Genomic DNA, 18,604 nt, shown 5'->3' with positions numbered 1-18,604 from the left:
TGGTGTGTAGATGTAGTAGATTTAAATAGTATATATACAGTATATAAAAAAACTTTATTAATAGGCACAAAGTTTCGAAATTATCAAATAAATGTTATTCAATAATGTGGCCTGAATGACGTCACAGAAACATACAATAAACCCACAATAAAATGAAATAAATTAATAAATAATAAATGTTTTGTTGTCAAAGTAAATAAATAAAATTCAATTTTATTACAAATAAATGATCGGCATACTCGTGAGAAATATAGTCGATTTCGCGTGGTTCTTGTGCTTTTCCTTTGACAATAAAGTAAACAAACGTCCTGGCAAGTGTCTCACCTTTTCATTTCCTTGATGCTCGAGTCAAACTCTCATCATTCCTGCGTCTGTCTCACTGCTCTTCCTGTCTGTCGGATGCAGATCCTCCTTATTTTTTGGGGCTGCGGGGGTTTTTTTTCTTCTTCTTCACGTGGGCGAGTCACAAAGTGTTGGAATCTATTGCCTTTGTCTGACAAGTCATCCATCTCTATGCGAGGGGATCTGTGGGATGTAGGTAGAGGAAGAGGAGGAGGAGGAGGAGGAGAGGAGGAGGAGAGGAGGAGGGGGTGATCTGCAGCTTTTAGAAACAGACACACACTCAGTGGGCTTTCATTCTCAGCTTCATCGTGGAAGAGGAGGGGGACGCAGTCAGCTCTGAGGTGACTCCACGCAGGACACGGATTTCTCTCTCCACCCCCCCTCCTCCTTTCCCCATTTTCAGAAGCGTGGAGACCCCACTTTTGACTCCTCTTAATGTCGTCGCTGGGAGAGCAAATGTAGCCGCGACTGGTGAAGCGGCGGCGGCTCCTGCTCTGCACCTGACTCCCCCCTCCTCCTCCTCAGCGACCACCAGGAGGACAAACTTCCACGCAAACTTGGACTCGGCGCGGACGCTCCTGTGTCTCGCGGCTGAAATTTTGCGCGATCCCCCCGTTTTTCTGCACATTGAACGTTGCACCATCGAGGCGAGACGGCGACCTCAGTCGATTACCTTTCCTTCCTTTGCTATCCGATGGATATTCACTGCAAAGCGGACCCCTTCTCGGCCATGCACCGTGAGTACCCGGAGATAGTTTACTCACCTCGACCCTCAAACACCCGCTTTTAATCCACCCTCTATTAAACGAACAGCTTCAAAGTAGATGACTGAGATCATTGGACTTATTTTTTTTGTTGAATATCTACTAAAATATCTGTGATTTCGGTCCGTTTATTTAAAAAATAAATAACTTGTCAAATGTCTCTATCGCTTCAAACAGCTTTATTTAAGAAAACACATCAAATATAGAAAAATAAATCGATATTGTCTTTTATTTAAAGATTTGATTTCTCAATAATAATTAAAATATTATTTAAAATATTTATATACGTATAACCTGCATTTTAATTAAAGATATATTTCTAAAGCAAAAAATGAAGAACGAGTTTAACGCACTTTACGCTTTAACATTTCTAAATGTTCTATTAAATTATAATTGTTTGAAAATGTAGCGATCATTTTTTTTAAATGAAATTTCGAAATATATAATGTGTAGTAATGAGAAATAATATAATGTAAAAAAAAAAAATCATACAAACGTTGAATCATTAGAATAATTCGGCAAATTCATAATGGGTCACAAACGATGTGACTTAATGTATAAACGTGAATAAATACAACTTTGTAAAGATGTATATATTTACAGCAACGTTTATTTATTCAATTATATTTATTTATTTGCTAGTAAGTAAAAAAAAAAAGGAATTCAATTAAACAGGAGATATTTCTTGTGAATAATGGAAATATAGAATATTGAATAAAATAAAATCGACTTCATGAAAAATATATTTTCTATCTAATAATAACATCTATTGGATCCACGAAAAAATATCTAGAATTTAAAAAACATGATGAAGGTAATTTGGTCGTCGTTTGGGTGTAATTTAACTGCGTTTTCTCCCAAGAGTGTGAGAAGGAAAAGCACCAGTTCAAGCGTTTGTCGCCAGGTGTGACATCACATTTAAATACAACACGGTTATTACCAGAGAATAAAGTCAAAAAAGCGCCTGTTTGCAAATGACCTCTTCATTCTTAGTCGCTCACTTCGGAGTTCAAAACGCGATCAGTCCTCCTCCATTTATGCTGCGTGAAGTCAACCCGCACTTGCGTTTTAAATTATTTATTCTCGCTCATTCTCGCCATCGGCGTTTGTAATATGAGTTATCAAAGCTCGTTTGAATTATTTACGGTAATTGCGCAAGGCAAATTAAACAGGCTGAAACACAATATGGACAACATGTGGGAAGGCTGCGGTGGGAAATGTTGTCAAAATGATCAGTCACACACACACTGTGTGTCATTATTATGGAAGTAGAGATGAAGTGTTTATTAATATATGACTGAGTATTTTATATTTATTCACGCCGTATTTACGCCGCAAATACAATTCAAGTGAATCAATTCTCCAGGCAGGTATGTAATGTTATGCTCTCTCCTGTGCTGCTGTTGTGTCCCACGCAGGGCACGGCGGTGTGAACCAGCTCGGTGGGGTGTTTGTCAACGGCAGACCCCTCCCAGACGTGGTCCGGCAGCGGATCGTGGAGCTGGCCCACCAGGGGGTCCGTCCTTGCGATATCTCCAGACAGCTCCGGGTCAGTCACGGCTGCGTCAGCAAAATCCTCGGCAGGTAAAAAAAAAAAGTGCTCCGTGTGTGTGTGTGTGCGTGTGCGTGTGTGCGTGTCAAACATCAATCTTCTGCAGCTTCTGTCAGGCCATTTTTTATTTTTATATTTTTATATTTTTTTCAACGCAGCAGTTTTTTTTTTGCAAACCAATATTTTAGATCCATCACATGCAGCAGCTTGTCAGGACTAAAAAAAAATCGGCTTCAAATACAAAAATATATTTGTTTTTATTATTATGTTTAAAAATAATAAAACACAAAAATGCACAAAGAGCGCGAAAAGGCCGGACACAAACAGCAAGAGAAGCATAAAAACAGTCGCTTGCAATATTTAATACTCATATAAAATGCATTATTACACTTTTTTTTAGCATGAAACGTTCAATCACCCACGCTTCTTTTTGTTTTCTATTTTTTTTAAAAGCAAAAATGCTGTGAGATAATATTTTGAAATATTTTTTTCAGCTATCAGAAGGCATTTCAGAGGTATTCCATTTCCCACACACTCAATGTTTGTCGCCATTACAGTACTGTAAATTCAATTTGAAGAAGTCACGGTGGCATGTGCATGGAGTTTATTTAAATTTAAACTGGAAAAAAAAAAATCTCCATCTCACTGCTGATTTTTGTTTTTTGGTTGTCATCTAAGTGAGGGTCACACACACTCACCAACACGAACAAACGAAAGAGATGTTTTTTTTATTATATGTTATAAATAAGGCGATGATGAGTGGTGATGCATTCAGGGACATTCGCTCTGTTCGCCCTCACAGGTATTACGAAACTGGCAGTATTAAACCCGGGGTGATTGGCGGATCCAAACCAAAAGTTGCGACCCCGAAAGTTGTGGATAAAATCGCGGACTACAAGCGGCAGAACCCGACCATGTTCGCCTGGGAGATCAGGGACCGGCTGCTGGCCGAGGGGGTCTGCGACAACGACACGGTTCCGAGCGTCTCGTCCATCAACAGGTAGGTCCCCCAAAAAAACCGTCCACTTTTTCTTCAGCCGGGTGGTCTCGCTGTTGCAATTCAATCTCCCCCCTCGCGACCCTCCACGACACTGTTGCTGTGGCCCGACCCTCGAAACGTTCACATCTGTCTCGATAAAAACCGATCGATAAGTCGTAACCGCATCCGCAGGCAGGGCGAGAAACACACGATTCAATACCGCGACCACACATGACGATTATTATTATTATTACCATATATTAATAATTACAATTTATTAATCATTTCCATGCACACTCTCTTCACTGAAACTAGCTCGTATTCAGCAATAGGTGGCGCTAAATGGATTTAATGTCATTTTTTTATTACCTAAAATTTAAATAATAAATCAGCTTGTTTAAATGTTATTTTTAAATAAAAACTGTGTGTAATAATCTACCAAAATAATTAATATTTAGCTTAAATTATAATTTAAAGCAACGTATTTGGAGCAGTATATTCAAATATTATAAATAAATGACTGATGAAACTTTAAATTGAGCTTTCAAGAATGAAACTGTATATTTTTGTATAGTAATAATATTATTATGAATAAAAAATAATATGGATAATTATAAGAAGAAGAAGAAGAAAGAAAGAATCAGAAACTTTTTATTGCCACAATAGAAATGTTCTGTGGTGTCAGTAAGATAAGACAAAAGGCAAAAGAAAAAAACACCCATTCTGCGGCCCCTAAAAAATATATTGTTCAAAAAAGTATTCACGTATTTTAATGATAATCAAATGTTTAGGATAAAAAGATATATTCATAGCCGCGTTTAAGTTGAAATAGAATCAAAGCACTAACGTTTAAAGGGAGTTTCTCTCGTCTGAGTGGATGTGGGGTGTTTAGGGCCGCGGCGCCCCCGGTGTCCTGAGTGGAAAAGTCCCCTCAGCGTCTGGGAGTGATGAACTTTGGTTAGGAGGCAACGTTCCAGAGAGCTGGTCATCAGCATTACATTTTAATGAGCAGAACACACTCTCAAGGAAATAAAGAAGACGGAGGAATCTAGAAAATAATGAAAGCCACGTTGCTATGGAAATCTGGCTCCAGCGAGCGCTCCCTCTATGTTCTGTTGTGTTTTGGTGTTGGAGCTGTTCTTGTAAATCATTGACTTAAATGCGTTTTCTTCATATTTCGAGCATGACCTTGCAAACAACAACAAAGTAATCATTCATCTGACCAGGACGTCCTTAGAAACACAGTTTGAAACACGCCTCAGAGGGTCATTCCGGGGTGACCTCTGCTCTGACCACCGTAGAAGAAGTCTAAACATACATTATTAAATATCACTCAGACGGGGTTTGCACTCTGTTACTCACAAGCCCAGTGGACAGAGGCTCCTAAGCGGGCTCTCAATCATATTGATCCCCATTTTAATACTTCTTTGGGGATTCTTCACCACCTACAAGAAGAACAAAAGTCGTTAATTCAAGCTCCCAGATTGCTTATTCAATAACAACAACATGGACTGGAAACAAAGTCCTTGAATTTATGAGGCTCCCTCGAGTCATGAGGTCAGATAACTGTTGTGGCGAGATGTTGGAAATTCAAATAAAATATTGATGTGTGTTTTCTGGAGGAGCCTCTGATGCTTGCCTGGAGGAGAATGTACGGAGGACACATGAGCAAGCGAGGGGAATGAAAAGAGTCTGATGTACAACCACCCCCCCCCCCCCCCCCCCTCCCTGAGGTGGTTAACCCCTCGCTGCCCGGTTCAGACGAGATAGATGTTGGTCTCGAGCGTCGTCCACCTCTTTGTTTAGTTTACAAGTCTGAAGACCGCACTGCTCTTATCATAACAATGAAATTACTATCAGTTGATTATGAACGGCTGCTTAAACTCTGTCTTTTAGGAAACACTTTATCTCAGTGTTTTATGATGATATTTAAGTTCAACAGGGGCTTCATTCATTCACAAAAACTCTGGACGCTCAAGTGTTATTGTTAGCAGGACCAAGTGCGTCTTAAAATAAAAGAGTATTTATTTACAAACCAGTGGAAAAGTTAGTGTTAAATTCATGTTTTTCTTTTCTCAAATTCTTTCCTTTAAACAATATAGAATTGATAACAAAAACATTATAATATATAATACATGTAATTTTTTAATGAACACAATTTAGGGTCATGTCAGCTAATAATGTTTTATTCTGACCACATCTTTTAAATGTAAAAGCTATAGTCATTTAAAATTTGGAAAAGAAATAGTGATTTATTTTTAAATTAATCATATAATACAACTATAGTTGCGCTCTACAAGTTATCTAAAATAATCTAACATAAGACGCCTTGAGCTGCTGTTTGATATCATTGTTTATTTAGCAATAATATTGGCAAAATTGAGTTGCTTATACCATTGAAAATAAATACATTTCAACTAAGATAATACAGAGCTCATAAACAATTCACATTCATTCATATAACACAATTTTCTTCAAATATTTCCTTTAGATTTTTGTATTTCAATGTATTAAAAAGTTTCCTCTGGCACTTCTGCTCCATAAAAAAAAGAAATCTATCAGTTACCAAAGATTTTGAAGTTCCCCTCATGCTCATCTAATTACATGGCAGAGAACAGTATCGCATACACGGTTCCATCGGCTACTATTGCTTTACTGTCACATATTATATATAGATCGCCATTTGCATCAACTGCTCCTGCCATTCCTTTTCAACTTTTTCATCCCAGAGTCCCAATCAATAGACACTGATCTCCTGTGAGCCGGCAGGATTCCTCTGTGTTAGCCTGGAAAACAAGCAGTGGGAAAGTAGAGCAAACACGGAGCAGAGAAATGGGAACAAAAATGAATCAGAGGAGGGAAGAAAAAAAAAGATGTTGTGAGAAACAGACAAAGTGGCAACAAAACAGTGAGCACATTGGACAGTGGGGAGAGAGAGATGAGAAAAGGGGGGAGCGCGAGATGGGTAAAAGAAAAATGGGGCCTGAAAGATGGAGAGAGAAGAGGGAGCCGGAGAGAGGGAGATTATTAGAGTTGGCCAGGTAGAGTCAGTGAAGCCGATCATTGAGGTGAATTGATGTGATTTCATGCTTTGTTTGCAAGATCATTCAGACCAAAGTGCAATGAAGACTTTCCCGCCACCTCACATCTTACTGCTGTGCGGGACTTTATCATATTTCTAACCTCAGAATCCAGCCAGATTGAATCCTCAATCTCAAGGGGCAGCTCGAGAGATTGGCCCCAAAGCCCCCAGTATAAGCGATTTGCGACAGAGGCCTGAGTCCTAGGATGCGACAGCCGAAAACGGCCGAGCACTTGTACATGCACGGGTGTAAGTGGACATGATATGCTGTGTTTAAGGGCGGTGGGGAATCTCCATGCTCTGGAAACTGTATTGATTGATGTGTTGCTCACTGTTACCAGGATTATCCGCACCAAAGTTCAGCAGCAGTTCCACCCGTCCCCGGATGGATCTGTCACGCCGCTCTCCACGCCGGGACACACTATAGGTGAGCAGCATCCTGACCGAGTATCAAAGCACCGTCTATACAGTTCACTCCAACTAGTCACTGCGTTAGCATGGTCAGTCACAGTTGCTGAACATATCACTTCCTGTTGATGGTTGGTCTCGTTGAAGAGAAGGTTAGAACATTTGTGCTCCTCAGAGTAGAAGAAGGTTTTTTCTTGAATTGAAGTCTAGACCGTGAGTCAGGACGTGCTATAAGACTTTATATTGTCTGTTAATAGATAGGATTTAGTTGCATCATGAGTGCGTCTCCAGTTAACTCCAGGCCTGTCCCGGGTCATCTACCTTAAGCCCCCAAATAGGAATGTGATGGGAGAAAGGCACTAAAATAGCACATACCTCTGCCAAGAGCTAAGAAGAGCCATGGTTTGTTAATAGCTTAAAATCAAATCTGTAGTTTCCTGAAGAGATTTTAAATTCATGAAAGTCTGGACCACTATATCAACAGATAGATGGGTCATTTTTATAGTGAGTTTTTTAAAATGAGTGTAACAAATCATGTTTTTTCTTTAGAACAGGGTTTATTCTTCAATTTTGCTAGTTCTTAACATAGCAGTTTTGATTAGAAACCGTAAAAATAAATGATGAAACGATCGAACCCTTAAATCCAGCTTCAGACAGGATCCAAATCCAATCACCACTCCTTGGCGGAGGTACTTACAGAAACTGTGCAGAGATGAGGAAGTGGTGTACATGCTATACCCCCTCTAGTTCAGGAGTTTAGTAATACATCTGACCTATGGATTCATGGTAATCTAAAAAGAACAACAAAAATCCATATTAACCATTCCTTCCTTCATCAGTGCCCAGCACGGCCTCCCCTCCTGTTACCAGCGCCTCCAACGATCCCGTAGGATCCTACTCCATCAACGGCATTCTGGGTATCCCCCGGTCCAACGGCGAGAAGAGGAAACGGGACGATGGTGAGAAACATCTTTTTATCTCCCGTTCATTTAAGTGTTTTTCTGTTTTCTGTGTGTGAGGCGTTTATGACAGCGCTGAGGCCCAGTGTGTTGCTCTGTGCGTCTCCAGTGACTTGTTATGTTGTATATCAGGTCCGTGTGAGACTTGGGAGTGCGATTCAATCAGCTTTTGATGCTCTAAGTTTTACCATACACCCACAGAGCTGCATCTCAATTTTACACCGAGCTCAGACTTAGTGAGGATCTCCCATATAGCTGTCACACACGTGTAATCCCTTCTGGCACAGCAGCACCACTGATTTGCACCTCATAAAAATAAGAAAGAAGATTTTTATGCTACTATAATCTCTCTATAGATAGAATCTTGAAGATGGCAGAAGGTTTGTTGCTGCTTGTAAAGTACAAATAAGTGTAGACCAAGCCATAAATACTTCAATTTTTTTTTTTGATCGCAACTATCGTAACGAAAAATGTGTTTTTAAAATATTTACAGAGCGTCTTGTTCGACCTACACTACATACTGTTTGAAAAACATTTAATTTCATCTCGGTTAAAATAGTGAGATTGTCTTTTTCTCTGATAGATTGAAGGACAATTTAATTATTGAAAGTTAGAAATCAAAAATGTCAAATTTAAGGCCTGACAATCCCACAATGCACTGCTCTAAAATGAGTTACGCTTTTAAGGTCATATCAGATAACAACATTACTTAACATGGTTGAATAATTGATTAAATATAAACTTCCTGCTAGAATGTAAAAAAAAATTGTTTCGTTTTTAGACTATTTCCTGAACCATATTGTCATATAGTGAATCAGTTTTAAATCCTACATAAGGAATACAAATCTAAAAGATAAATGTAGGTACAAGGTGTCAAGATATTAAGACAATAAAATACACACTCAAAATGTTAGTTTCAAGTAAAATTATCTTTAGTTTTTTATTGTAATTCCTCCCGTATAACTATTCTCCATTCAAAGATTAACTGAGAGCTATGGAGTCCGAGCCAGTATTTCTCATTCCAGGGGAAGGCTAGCGAGTGGACACACTGCCTGAGGGCTAATAGATTATCGGTTGTGCAAACAATTGGCTTTTTTTAATGCCTATGAATTAACATGTCCCCGGTGGAGGCCCGAACAGGTGTAGGAACAGCCCGGTGGAAACATAAGGCTGCATGTGTGCGTGTGTGCTTGAATGTGTGTGTGTGTTTGTGTGTGTGTGTGTCTTCATGTTGCCGTATTGCTTTAAGCTGGACTAGTGGATGTCTTTCTCAATGAGCATTTATTAAAAAAAACATGCCACTTATATCATGTTCCTGTCCCTTTAGTGATCTGGAGTGGCAACCACATGGATGGAAGGAAAATCGGACATTGTAAGTTGACAATAAGATTCTACTTTTTTTTTCTGCTCATATCATCATTTCTTTTGTTGTTATTCTTTGCTTTGTTTTCTAGTTTATTGTGATGATGGAATTGATTAAAACCTTCAATAAATATAGGTCAATATGTATGTGTAAACGTAAATAAATGACAAAAACTGAAATAAGTTTTAAATATATATAACATTTCAGTTGTAATATAAGTCAGAATAAAAGAGAGGAATAAAGTGTCTTAGTTGTGATGCTAACGTAGCATTATTTCTGATGGCCTACGATGGATCCACTTGTTGTTTTAAGCTTAAATAAGGTGACTAAGGTCCAGGTCTCCCTCTCTTTTTTAAAACCTCCTCCTACTACTTAAGGTTCTGGTCACTTGTATCCGGACGTAAACACACAACCCAGAGATACACACTTTTATACACTGTGCAATTGTGTCTATTTATGTCCTCATACTTTTCACACAGTGAACATTGACATTTAAAAGAATTTGCAATTCTACAGAGAAAAGCTATTAATTCACAAATTAGCCCCCTCTTTCTTCCACCCCTCTATCGCGAGTGTGCAAGCCATCGGAAAGACAAAAGGAATCGCCTTAAGGGGCGAGAAGAGAAGCTTTATCTGTGGAGAGATTGGTTTGCATGTCTGCGAGCGGCGATACCAATTATGCCAGAACTGGGAGAGTGTGTCTCAATGTCCCCACATCATCTTCGCCACCGTGAATCTATCCATAGCCAGATTTATTTGTGTATCTCATTACAGGAAATGGAATGTAGTTCCTGCCAAATGCATTAATAGTGAAGCTGGGGAATTAGCGGGAGCTCATTGAATCATTTAAACAGAGGTGAATGCTTGACAACTCTTTCAGATGTGCTCCAAGTTTGTTTTTTTGTTTTTTTAACCTTTGTTGGTGCCCTCGTTTTCTTCTCGAGCTCCTCGCTCTCAGAGTTATTAATGTGTGGTCAGTGTCAGCTACCTCTCTGCTGACCTCGCTGCTGTGTGTCGGCAGGTTGATGTGACCTGACTGTAAGTTTCCCCTCATGGCTGGCTCACCATATCCTGAATAGAGCTGTTGGGAGGACAGCCAGTAGGGAGATATGGTGATAAATTACAAGGCGAAAGCAAAGGTCATCGCTTGTTATTGTAGCAAGGGTGTGTGATGAGAGCGGAGGAAGTTGATGAGTGTGAGCTCAGGGCACGTTTGTTACTGACCGCAACAGAAGATTCTTTGGATTGAGGAGCTTTCATATTTTTAATTTGAAGATCTGTTTGATTATTTTCTAAAATGTAGCAATGAGCTGCACTGAAAACCAACCTCAGCATCACAGATGAAGCGTTAGAAAATATCGATACGTGGATACGTCGCAATATTTTTTCACGATACTGTAAATAATATTCGACAGCATTGTATCGATTTCATTTGTACATCTCATATCATATTTTATTTTTTACCGTAGTATAATTAAGTGAGTTTAAAAAAAAATCACATTTTCTTATTTACAATTAACATGCAAATATTCACAGCGTTTGTTCATTTTTGTGTTGCAATTAAACTTCTTGCCACTAGACGGCGGCAGTCATTACGCCCTCCGCAACTAAACGAACAATGAAATCCTGCGAGATTCCGCCAATGACTGAGGACGAGAGGATACAGTCGTCTCCAGCAGCTTTTAAAGATGATGTTTAAATATATTTTGGTTTCAAAACAAATGAACACAGTTACAACTTCGTCAAGAGTCATGTGGTCTGTAAATTCTGCAACACCAGAGTCAAGCACTCGACAATACTACTAAAATATCCTTGTTCCTAACGTATCGCACTATATGGTATTGAGTTATGCTCCTGATATTGATTCTTGCCAATACACCATAATCTCGCAGCAAAACAGTGTTTATTGCTAAAGATTAATGCTACACCAATTCTTACGAGGCTTAATTTTCAAGTCCTACAAATGAACATAAGACCCTCAACCAAACAAACAAAATCTAGATCTAATCGGAAAAAGATTGGTGGTATAGTACAAACAAAAGCTTGCTAACATGTTAAATAAATAACTATTCTTAGTCATATCAATAGCATGACAATATCATTGAACCCAATAGCAATTAGTTTTGCGATTTAAATTGATTTGTAGTTACTTTGACTCACCGCAACATGCAGTCAAGGAGTGGAAGATAAAAGAAGATAATGTGTGTTACCTTTATTTATTTATGAAATCAAGTGAGATGTTCTGTAGAACGCAACCTGATGAGGAGAAGTATTTGATTATGGATTCCTGGTTTGAGAAGTTTAAAGGTTGGAAGTTGACCCCACCAAAGATAAATTAAATAGATAAATAAACAACAGATTTAATGACCATCGTCTTGCTCAGAAACATTTTGATCTTAAACTTACATTGTCACCACGTGAGAGACATCTTTATTTGTTCCGCACATATCACGCTGTTCAGTAGAGATATCTTTTAGGATGGACAACCTCCGAGTTGCAATTGAAAAACTAGCAATTACCATTCACTTTTCCTTTCTAACCCATATGGCCCATTGGAAGGGTTAAAATCAGTTAGCGTATGGATTTGAACCTGGACCCACTCTGGTTGACTAGTCAAGCCAGTCCATGACAATGAGTCAATAATGGATCACGCTCAAAAAGAAATGCATCCACAGCCAAAGAGAAATAAATGTTATCATGACCAGGATGATGGTGGCGGCGTGTGTGAGGGCGAGAAAAAAAAGCTCAGGTTTAAGAAGATCCGTGGACCGTAACATTGAGACAAGACGCTGTTAGGACCACGACGACACAAATCCCCCACAATTCATTTCCCCCTCTCAATCTCAAATTCTTTCTCCCAAACATCCAATTTCTTTTTTTTTTTCCGAGTCTTTGGACTTTTCCATTTACACCCGCTAATAATACCATTCAGTGCAGTTGTAAACAACTTAAGATTTGTCACAAAAAAATAAAAGATATTCCCTCCAAAGGAAGCAAATCAAGTCAATTACCAGCTGCAAGGCCTGAATTAATGGTGCGGTACATTACTCAGCCTGAAGAGGGAGAGGATGCAAGAGTAAAGATGCGATATGTTAATTGAATTTCAAAATACTGGCATTATACGGGGAGAAAACATCGTAGAGGATAAGAAGGAAATTAAACGAGCATTCTTCATTAAAACCGACAACAGAAACTAGATTTAGAAATAGGCCTTGAGAGCTTTTATTTGCTCCATGAATGTCGTTGCAGTTATATGATAAAATGACCATTGAAAGTCAAAATATAGTGTTTCATTAGTGGAATATTCTGTATTATTATTTCTCAGTGGATTAATATAAAGTTCAGACAATATTTTTGTATAGAAAACAAATGATTTAAGCATGAGGGAGGGGTCTATAGCACTGGGTCGGTAGGTTTTTGATACCGGGCCCCACATAGAGAGAAAATTAATAAATACATTTATATTGTATTGATTATAATTTGTCTGAAAGGTGTATTCATTTAAAATAAACGACAAAATAAGTCACATTGAGTAAAACAAAAACTCTATATTGGACCATCTTTTTGCAGGTAACCAGCACTGCTGCTGATATAGAGTCAGGTTGAGATGTATTTTTATGAACAGTTTGGTTTTTGCAGGGCGTACTATTTTAGTTCTGTTGTTTGTATCTGTATGCCGGTCCGTTAAAATAATGTCAACACTAAACCGGTCCGTGGTGCAAAAAATATTATAGGATCCTTTTTTTTAAATTAAATGTTTTATATTTAAACAAGCAACAACTATGTTTCAAAAAGTCAAACGTGACCCTGATCAGAAGCCACTCATGTTAGCATCGTAGCTTAATGGAGTTTTAACTCTTCCACCAAAACCATTTAAAACATTACCTTAGTTAACTTTTTTTTAATGCGTAATGTAATTTGAATCTTTTAACAGTGTTATAAGCTTCAACGGTTCAGCACCTAAAGCTCATTCATTAAAAACTTGAAAATAATCTTTTTAATTTTAACTTACTGCTATACCAGATATGTTTTTATAATCCTTTGCTAACTGTTGCTCAAACCTGATCCGTGTATCGCCGACACGGAGGGCAAGTATCACAGTCTGCCTGCTACTGTCTGACACTGGTTGTTGCTGCTAAATTGAATTAATAAAGCTCTTAAACACTCTGCAACATAACAGGATCTTAACAGCCGTGCTGGGGTTGTTGCTGCCACACACACACACACACACACATACACACACACACATACACACACGCAGCACCCAGCACTCTTGTTTCCGCTTCAGAGGTTTCATAAATATATCTAGCTTACAGGGAGGGGAGTGTTCACCCTCTGGGTATACCCGTTTGTTTACGTGTTTTTTTTTATATAACCTCGAATGCATAAAAGAAAAAAAATCAACAAATGATCCTGAATTTGCGACGGCATGATTTCCAACTAAGAGCACAAGTCAGGGAGCGCTTCACTCCCAGCCTCTGATCTTGGAAGCTTTGATTTACAGCAGACGATGTTAAGGAATTCATTTGCCTTTCAAACAAGTTCCCACCTCGCTCTCCCCACTGAGTTATCTTATCAGTGGAACATGAGAATGAAAGAAGGACATGAAGTGGCACTGTGCCACCATGGGATGCAAACATCTCCCCGAGGAACAAAGCAAACAGCTTTCCCTTCATTGTAGTCTGCCGTTACTTTCTCTCAATCTGCTTTATCAGAGCCGCAGTCGGAGCAACACTGAGGGCAACATCTGCGCCGCGAGCCATGTTATTTTAGACCTGCTTAACAATGTGTTGACAAGCACTGGAGAGTCTCCGTCTTATCTTGGTTTGTCTCCTCACAGCTTGGTGTTACATCTTCAGAACAGTCAGCCTAGGAGTGATAGCCGAGTACCCGCGGAGACAATGTGCTTTAAAAACCCTTAAGAAGAGCCAATGAGACACACCCCCACACATACACAAACACACTGACAGTTGGGTTTCACACTCCGCTTGACACTGTCAAAGAAAGCATCTGATTTATAGCAACGATCTGTTGATGTATGTCAAACAACGAGGCTCTGATGCTACGATCAACGGAGAAATGAAGGCCCATCATTCAGACTATTAAAGCCAATCAGTGTTTATGTTAAAATAGCAAAACACAGCAAACATAATGAGCATTTCCCTGCATTGATTTAGTCGTGCGCCTTTCACAAATCAGATGACTCAACATAAAGAATGCCTCATCAGTTTCAGGACAAACGTGCAAGGAAATATTTTAAATGGCCACAGGAAGAGAAACAAAACAGAACTCATTATTCTGCGGAGTACCGAACAAACAAAGCAACATTTTAAACCAAAATATAGAAAGATTATCAATAAATAGGACTTTTAATAAAAGGCTTATATTGAACTTGTTTCATTCGTTCACATAAAACTTAATTTAAGTTAAATATTTGTACAGTTATTGAGTGAAAAACACAGCGGAGGACAACAAAAAAAGTAGAAGAAAGTTGACCAATTCAATTGTGAATAAAGAAACGTGGCGGTTGATAATTCATGTTTCTATTCCTTCTCTATTCCCACTAGTTTCAATATGATAAATAAAAAACAATTTTAGTTTTTGTTAACAACAAGAAACCTCTTATTTTGTTTCTCTTCAATGTATGCGTCTAGAGCTGGTGAGTGAAAATAATTCAGCCCATGATATGATTAAATATTGTCTACAATGGTTAATAATGTAGGCCACCACTTACACTACAAGCCCCATGATGCACTGCAACAGTTAAGGAGATTTTAAACAAGATAAATCATGTTTATAAATGAGTGATGATTTTTAAAGATTATTGTAAATAAGACCATGCTGTGTAAGGAGGCACCGATGAATCGACTTTATTGTAAAGATGTAGCGACACTTCCTTTCAAATGCTTCAAACGCTCCAGCCTACAAGCGCACACACACACACTTTGTTCACACATTCCATTCCGGATTGCGGTCCTCCACTCCATTCTCTCCGTGGATCTATTTCTCAGAGCGATTCGGGTTCATCCTCTGGCCTCAGCCATTGAAAAAAGGTCAAGCAGCCGAGCAGAATGGCAATAACGCCCCTGAAATGGTACCATCAGTGGAACATGATTGATCAATTGAATTCCATAGCACAGAAAAATGTGGGATTAAGTAGAGTATTATACGCACAATGAGTTGAGGCATGATGTTCATTCCAAGTTCATTTCGCCTCCCTCCTCTGCTGGCAGATCAGGCAATCAATAGCAGCCTTGCATATCATATATCACCGCCGGCTCGCCCAGGAGAGAACATAATCTGCTGCAAATTTAGAATGACAGATTTGTACGGGAGCTAAAGCCCTCATCCGCTGAAGAGAGGAGGGGAGTGGAAGCAGAGCGGAGGAGAGGAGGTGCCTTATTGGGGATTTTACCTGGAGGTTTTTTTTTTTCGTTGAGGATTTGGTGCAAAGGGAAAGACAAGCGGCGGTGGGCTTCCTGGCCAGTGTGATGGGGTCAGAGGTCGGCGGAATGAGAGAAGCGAAAGGCTCATTTGTTTATATAGAGTCTGACTGAGTGAGGAAATGCATACGTTTGCCCTCCATGATCCAGTCGCCACTCCATTCTGGTCGCCAGAGGACAGGCAATATGAGGGGGTGGTGGGATGGAGGTGGGGGGGGGGGGGGTGATACCGCCAGGACGGAATAGTACAGTTAAATAATGGCTCTCCATTTCCTGAGAGGCTCTGAACGTAATCACCAGTCCTCAAACACACTCTCTCCTTTACAAGTATATATTCGAGCTAAAGGCGATCCGTCAATTACTGCGTCCAGGCCCATGATGACCCGAGGAAGACTAGAACAGGAACCAAAACAGATAAAAGGCAGGACTTTACCGACGTCTCTTTTTGTCATCACTCTCTCAGCCGTCCTCTTTCATTTTTCTTCTACTTATCTCTCACGCCTGGCAGGCTGTTAAGCCCGGAGCTCCCGTGTCAACATCTTTTCCTCTTTTTTTTTTTTTTCCAGGCGGTTCTGAAGGCTCCGGGCCTGGTAGCGACTCCCAGGGCAGCGTGGAGAGTTTAAGAAAGCACCTGCGAGCAGACGCCTTCACCCAGCAGCAGCTGGAAGCCCTGGATCGAGTGTTCGAGCGGCCATCGTACCCTGATGTGTTTCCCACTTCAGAGCACATCAAACCTGAGCAGGTAACACAAGACTTTGGTCACTTTTGGGTTTTTTTTAACTGATATTTAAGTTTGATTTAAAGTCTGGTCAAAATGACAAAGTGGAATCTTAGTTTTAAGGTAAAATTGGAGATAATCATTGATAAATATATATAAAAACACTCAGTTACATGTCGACATACACTGAACACATAATTTACTGCACCACACAAATCATTTTAAATATAAGTTAATTATATTTCTTTCGTTTCAATGTGTTTCAATGAGGATAAACGTGAAGCAGGAGCTGAGAGACTGGGAGTTTCCACAACAAACAAACTTAAAATATAAAATTATTTAAGTTATTTTCTGAACAATTTCTCATGTCGAGGCTTTAATACAAGATGGACGTTACAGACGAGCAGTATGGAGGTGTTTGGATGTTTTTAAGTGTCTTTTTGGACAAAGATGAAGACAACTGAGCTCCAGTCGCTACATTAAAATGAACAAACATTTCTGTGTATAACTCTAAAAAGGAATAGATTACTCTATGAAAATAATCCCAACCCTTAGTCGACATGATTATAAGTAGAACATGAGTGACATTTTAATTTTAATAAGATTTTTTATCCCTTTTTGGTTTAGTTTTGTTATTCCTCACAACACTAATGCTAGCTTAGCATCACTGAATGCATGGTAATGATATAATTTACCAAAAAAAACACTAAACTTAAAAATAATAGGGTTTTAAATCTCACACTGATGTTACAATGCAAACAGACTTGTGTAGTTTTACATTCCGGGGACCTCTTCCTTCAATTCCGCGTCGCAGCGGATAACCTTTATTTACATTCATTAGCCTGTTAAACAACAAGACTGTTAATTTTTTATGTGAACTCTGCGAGGGTGCCAGAGCCGCCTTAGCTGTGCCCTAATTGAGTTCATTTTCATCTCTGCGCTATCGCCGGGAATTACAGCGGCGATAAATCAGAGGGACAGCCCCTCAGCCGGCTATGCAGACCCTAATGCAGCTAATTACCAAAGTGATTTCTACGGCAAGATCAATACCAAAATGAATTGGAAATGACTTGCAATCACAAAGAGTGGAGGAGAAGGTATTAAAAAGGCAAGAAGAAGACGGAGGAGGGGGGAGCAAAACTGCATCAGAATGGTCCAGAAAAATCAGTTTTAATTTAACGTAATATTAATCAGCCCCGGCTTCGCCCTCTCCCCGCGCTCCCTCCACCCCCTTCTGTTCCTAACACCCCCTCCTTTCCTTGAAGTGGTGAAAAGGTGGGATATTAGGCTATTAGGGGCTTGTCTGGTGTCTGCATCGGGGCATTAAAAAGCCATTTTGAAGAGGCCTGGCTGAATAGGCCTCTTCCCTCCCACACTTCTGGCAGCCATGTGGTCGGGTCATTCAGGCCCCACTGCGCTTGCCACTCGCCCTCCACCCAGCGCTGCCCCGGACCTGCCCACAGCCCATCTGCATGACAAAATGGCCCTTGTGCTGTTGAGGCCCGGCGGAATAGAGAAGAACATCCAGCCCAGTGCCAGGGAACAGTTGTAAGCAGACAATTAGAGTTTATCTGTGATAGAGGTGGACAAGGCTAGGGTCACCGGCGCGCCCCCCCGAGGGACCCCCCGTCCCATTGAGGTCCCGGCAGATGCACACGCTACACACTTTGATAGCGACACTCCAAAACACAAACGCGAGCACACGCACTTATCCATTTAAAGAAGGGGAAGGTCAGGAAGTGTCATCTCATTTACAAACAGGATTCATCACAGCTGGCAGTCGGAGCCAAGTCATTACCAGAGATGATCTCGTTCTTATACTTCAAATAGCAGCTCGTAGACAAGGAAACGAATGCACATACATTTTGCTGTAATAATACAATTGTTTTCATTTGAAATAATGGCAAAAAATAGTACACAATGAGCTAAGCTTCAAATTTGTTTATGGATCCAGATGGTAAAATGAAAATTGACATTTACAATTGTTACTTTTC

The 18,604-nt window shown here is 39.7% G+C and overlaps 1 protein-coding gene across 1 annotated transcript in view; it reads left to right on the top strand.

Moving 5' to 3' along the window:
• The first annotated feature begins 445 nt into the window (after positions 1-445).
• pax2a (paired box 2a) overlaps positions 446-18,604 on the top strand; it is a 71,895-nt gene continuing 53,736 nt past the window's right edge. Inside the window, exons 1-7 of the mRNA XM_087802310.1 lie at positions 446-1,079; positions 2,525-2,690; positions 3,461-3,658; positions 7,061-7,146; positions 7,967-8,086; positions 9,414-9,458; positions 16,459-16,634. Coding sequence (XP_087658436.1) covers positions 1,037-1,079; positions 2,525-2,690; positions 3,461-3,658; positions 7,061-7,146; positions 7,967-8,086; positions 9,414-9,458; positions 16,459-16,634 — 834 coding nt within the window. The 5' untranslated portion in view covers positions 446-1,036. The remainder of the gene's footprint in view (positions 1,080-2,524; positions 2,691-3,460; positions 3,659-7,060; positions 7,147-7,966; positions 8,087-9,413; positions 9,459-16,458; positions 16,635-18,604) is intronic.

The sequence above is a fragment of the Callionymus lyra genome, chromosome 11 (assembly GCF_982586985.1).
Source record: "Callionymus lyra chromosome 11, fCalLyr1.hap1.1, whole genome shotgun sequence".
Taxonomy (NCBI): domain Eukaryota; kingdom Metazoa; phylum Chordata; class Actinopteri; order Syngnathiformes; family Callionymidae; genus Callionymus; species Callionymus lyra.
This window is presented reverse-complemented; position numbering and strand designations above follow the sequence as displayed.